General features: G+C 42.2%; 1 protein-coding gene across 1 annotated transcript; it reads left to right on the top strand.

The window, feature by feature from the left end:
- Positions 1-409: 409 nt before the first annotated feature.
- On the top strand, positions 410-1,855 carry LOC141022689 (uncharacterized). Its single transcript, XM_073498952.1, has one exon. The coding sequence runs from the start codon at positions 410-412 to the stop codon at positions 1,853-1,855; it is 1,446 nt and encodes a 481-aa protein (XP_073355053.1).
- Positions 1,856-4,341: the final 2,486 nt, after the last annotated feature.

Genomic DNA, 4,341 nt, shown 5'->3' with positions numbered 1-4,341 from the left:
AGCCATAGGAGTGAAAATTATTTTATAAACCAGCTATACTTCTTGCTGTTTATTAGTTAACCCCCTCAAGTATCTTGAATAGTTAAGTAGGAACTAGTGCTGAGACCACCATTCATGCTTGCTTTATATTGCAACGTTATCGTGTTAGCGTATCTGATTATGCCCACTTTCATGGTATGAAGATACTAGATTGTCTTCTTGATTGGTAGTTGTTTGTTAAATTGCTTAGTGTCGAAATTATTCGACTATATATATATAATATTATCATATTGTTTGTTGTTTGTTTGTTGGTGTTATTTGTTGTTGTGTTTTGTTGGCTTGATCATATTATGCATATGGGTAGAATATATTTATATATACATAGCTTTGGCCCTATTATATCTATAACTCATCTATGCTTGCCCACCAGATGCCGCCGAGGCGTGATAATAGGCGTAATGCTGCAGGAGGAGACAACAATGGCAATGATGTACCACCATACATGCAGCAGTTGCTTCAGGGACAGGCTCAGTTGATCCAGTTGCTTGTCCAGCACCAGAACAACAACAATAACAACAACAATCCGCCGCCACCGCCACCTGTGGATATGCTTACCAGGTTCTTGAGGTTGAATCCTCAGAGGTTCTCCAGTTCTCCTGAACCTATTGTGGCTGATGACTGGCTCCGTGCAGTCAATAGGAACCTGGAGACGGTTGGATCCACAGATGCAGAGAGGGTGAGGTTTGCCTCACATTTGTTGGAGGGTACTGCTGCAGCTTGGTGGGACAACTACTTGGTCACTTATCCCATTGCTACTATCACATGGCCTCAGTTTCAGGACGCTTTTCGTGCTGCACATGTGTCTGTTGGTGCTATGAGTCTGAAAAAGAAGGAGTTCCGCAGTTTGCGCCAGGGAGGTCGCACAGTTAATGCGTATGTGGAGGAATTTAATAATCTTGCACGTTATGCTCCTAATGATGTTAACACTGATGCAGCTAGGCAGGAGAAATTCTTGGAGGGCCTTAATGATGAGTTGAGCCTTCAGTTGACAGTGGCCACTTTTAGGAATTGTCAGGACCTGATTGATAAGGCTATTGTGCTGGAGGGAAAGCAACAGGCCATAGAGAATCGCAAGAGGAAGTATAACAACAATAATAGGTATAATTCAGGACCACAGCAGAAGCCACGCACTTCATATCATGGTAATGGAGGTAATGGGCATCATAATCATCATGGAGGTAATGATCATAATCATCATGGCGGGAATGGCCACAACCATAATGGCCACCATCATCATAATGGGCACAAGAGTAACAATGGCAATGGTAGAGGTAATGGTAATGGTAATGGTAATGGCAATGGAGGGAACAATAACCAGAACCACCAGGTTACACGTGCGCCAAAGGATTTGAGTCAGGTGCAGTGCTTCAGGTGTAAGGCTATGGGGCACTATGCCACAGATTGCCCAGGGGCGAAGAACTCAGGATCAAGCAAGCCAAACCCCTTCCAAAAGGGTCATGTAAATCATGTTAATGTGGAGGAGGTTTACAATGAACCTGATGCAGTGATTGGTAAGTTCTTGATTAATTCAGTACCTGCAGTTGTTCTTTTTGATACTGGTGCATCGCATTCATTCATTTCGAGGGTATTTGTTGATAAACATGGATTGCCAACCAAAACACTTAGTATGCCTATTAGAGTGAGTTCCCCAGGAGCTGAGATGATAGCAGGTGTTGGTTGTCATCAGTTGATGTTGTCTATTGGGAAGCATGAGTTTCCTACAGATTTGATTATATTAAAGTCACAAGGTCTGGATATTATTTTGGGTATGGATTGGTTGCAGTTATATAAAGGTCGTATTGATTGTGCCAGTTGATCTATCACTCTCAGTGCACCAGGAGGGAAGAGGATCGAATATGTGTGTAAGTATAAGCATAATCAGGTGCAGGTGAACTCTCTTAAGGGGGGTAGCCTGGAAGAGGTGCCAGTTGTGAGAGATTATCCAGATGTGTTTCCAGAGGAGTTGCCAGGTATGCCACCAGATAGAGATATTGAGTTTCTTATTGATTTAATACCAGGCACTGGACCTATTGCAAAGAGACCGTATAGAATGCCTCCTCAAGAGTTGGAGGAATTGAAGAAGCAGATAAGAGAATTGCAGGCACAAGGATTTATTCGCCCAAGTTCATCACCTTGGGGAGCTCCAGTTTTGTTTGTGGAGAAGAAGGATGGGACCTTGAGGATGTGCGTTTATTATCATTCTCTGAATGAGGTAACCATTAAGAATAAGTATCCTTTGCCTATGATAAACGATCTGTTTGACCAGTTGGAGGGAGCTACTGTGTTTTCTAAGATTGACCTTCGTTCTGGTTATCATCAATTGAAGATTCGTGAGCAAGATATTCCAAAGACTCCTTTTACTGCGAGGTATGGGTTGTATGAATATACTGTTATGTCATTTGGATTGACTAACGCCCCTACATACTTCATGAATATGATGAACAAGGTGTTTATGGAGTTCTTGGATAAATTTGTGGTTGTTTTCATTGATGATATGGTATTCTCCAAGAATAAGCAAGAGCATGAGGTGCATCTGCGTTTGGTATTGGAGAAATTGAGGGAACATCAGTTGTATGCCAAGTTCAGCAAATGTGAGTTTTGGCTGGATGAGGTAGCTTTCCTTGGACATGTTGTGTCAGGTAATGGAGTTGCAGTTGATCCATCTAAGGTTGCTGCAGTTACAGAGTGGGAGACACCCACGACAGTTGGAGAGATTCGCAGCTTTTTGGGCCTTGCAGGTTATTACAGGAGGTTTATTGAGAACTTTTCTAAGATTGCAAAGCCTATGACTGAATTGTTGAAGAAGGAGAAGAAGTTTGTTTGGACTGATAAATGTGAAGCCAGTTTTCAGGAGTTGAAGCAGCGTTCGGTTACAGCACCAATCTTAACTCTGCCGGATATACATAAGGACTTCCAGGTATATTGTGATGCTTCTTGTCAAGGACTTGGGAGTGTTTTGATGCAGGAAGGTAAAGTTGTTTCATATGCTTCACGTCAGCTTAAGAATCATGAGCATAATTATCCTACACATGATTTGGAGTTAGCCTCAGTTGTGCATGCATTGAAAACTTGGAGGCCATATCTTATTGGTAATCATTGTGATATATTTACTGATCATAAGAGCTTGAAGTATATTTTACTCAGAAGGATTTGAACCTCAGGTAGAGGAGATGGCTGGAGCTTATTAAGGATTATGATTTGAATGTGCAGTCTCATCCTGGTAAGGCTAATGTTGTTGCTGATGCATTGAGTCGTAGGAGCCATGCTAATGCAATCAATATTGCTAATATGCCACCGGAGCTATGTGAACAGTTCAGGAATCTCAGGTTGGAGATGGTTCCTAAGGGATATTTAGCAACACTTGAGGTAAAGCCTACTTTGCTTGACAGGATCAGAGAAGCTCAAAAGAATGATAAGGAGATTGCTGAGATAAAAGAGAATATGGTTAAAGGTAAGGCAGAAGGTTTCCGTGAGGATGAACATGGAGCCATATGGTTTGAGAAGCGTATTTGTGTACCTCAAGATGCAGATATCAGGAAGTTGATTCTTCAGGAGGCGCATGATTCACCTTATTCTATTCACCCAGGTAATACTAAGATGTATTTGGATTTGAGGGAAAGATTTTGGTGGCCTAGCCTGAAGAGGGAGATTGCTGGGTATATTGCAACATGTGATGTGTGCCAGGGGACATCAGAGACCAGCAGGTTTGTTACAGCCATTGCCTATACTTGATTGGAAGTGGGATGAGATTGGTATGGATTTCATTACAGGTCTACCCAGGACTCGATCAGGTTATGATTCTATTTTGGGTAGTTGTTGATCGTTTGACTAAAGTTGCTCACTTCATCCCGGTAAAGATTACTTATACCAGTGCTCAGCTAGCAAAAATTTATCTGTGTAAAATTGTTTGTCTGCATGGAGTTCCAAGGAAGGTAGTGTCTGATAGAGGTACTCAGTTCACATCCAAATTTTGGCGTCAGTTGCATGAATCCTTGGGCACCAGGCTGGAGTTCAGAACAACTTTCCATCCACAGACAGATGGGCAGACAGAGAGGGTAAATCAGATTTTGGAGGATATGTTGAGAGCTTGTGCTTTGGACTATGGGTCCAGTTGGGATGATAATTTACCTTATGCAGAGTTCCCATATAATAACAGTTATCGGGCTAGTCTGAAGATGGCACCATTTGAGGTATTGTATGGTAGGAAGTGCAGAACACCATTGATGTGGGATGAGGTTGGAGAACGTCAATTCTTTGGACCAGACTTGATTAGAGATGCTGAGGAGAAGGTCAAGTTGATTC

Source organism: Aegilops tauschii, chromosome 5 (genome assembly GCF_002575655.3).
Source record: "Aegilops tauschii subsp. strangulata cultivar AL8/78 chromosome 5, Aet v6.0, whole genome shotgun sequence".
Lineage (NCBI taxonomy): Eukaryota > Viridiplantae > Streptophyta > Magnoliopsida > Poales > Poaceae > Aegilops > Aegilops tauschii.
Note: the sequence above shows the minus strand (reverse complement) of the source record. Positions and strands in the feature narration are given on the sequence as shown.

Coding starts and splice junctions, on each gene's coding strand:
- LOC141022689 (XM_073498952.1), top strand. CDS start 410: ATGCCGCCGAGGCGTGATAATAGGCGTAATGCTGCAGGAGGAGACAAC.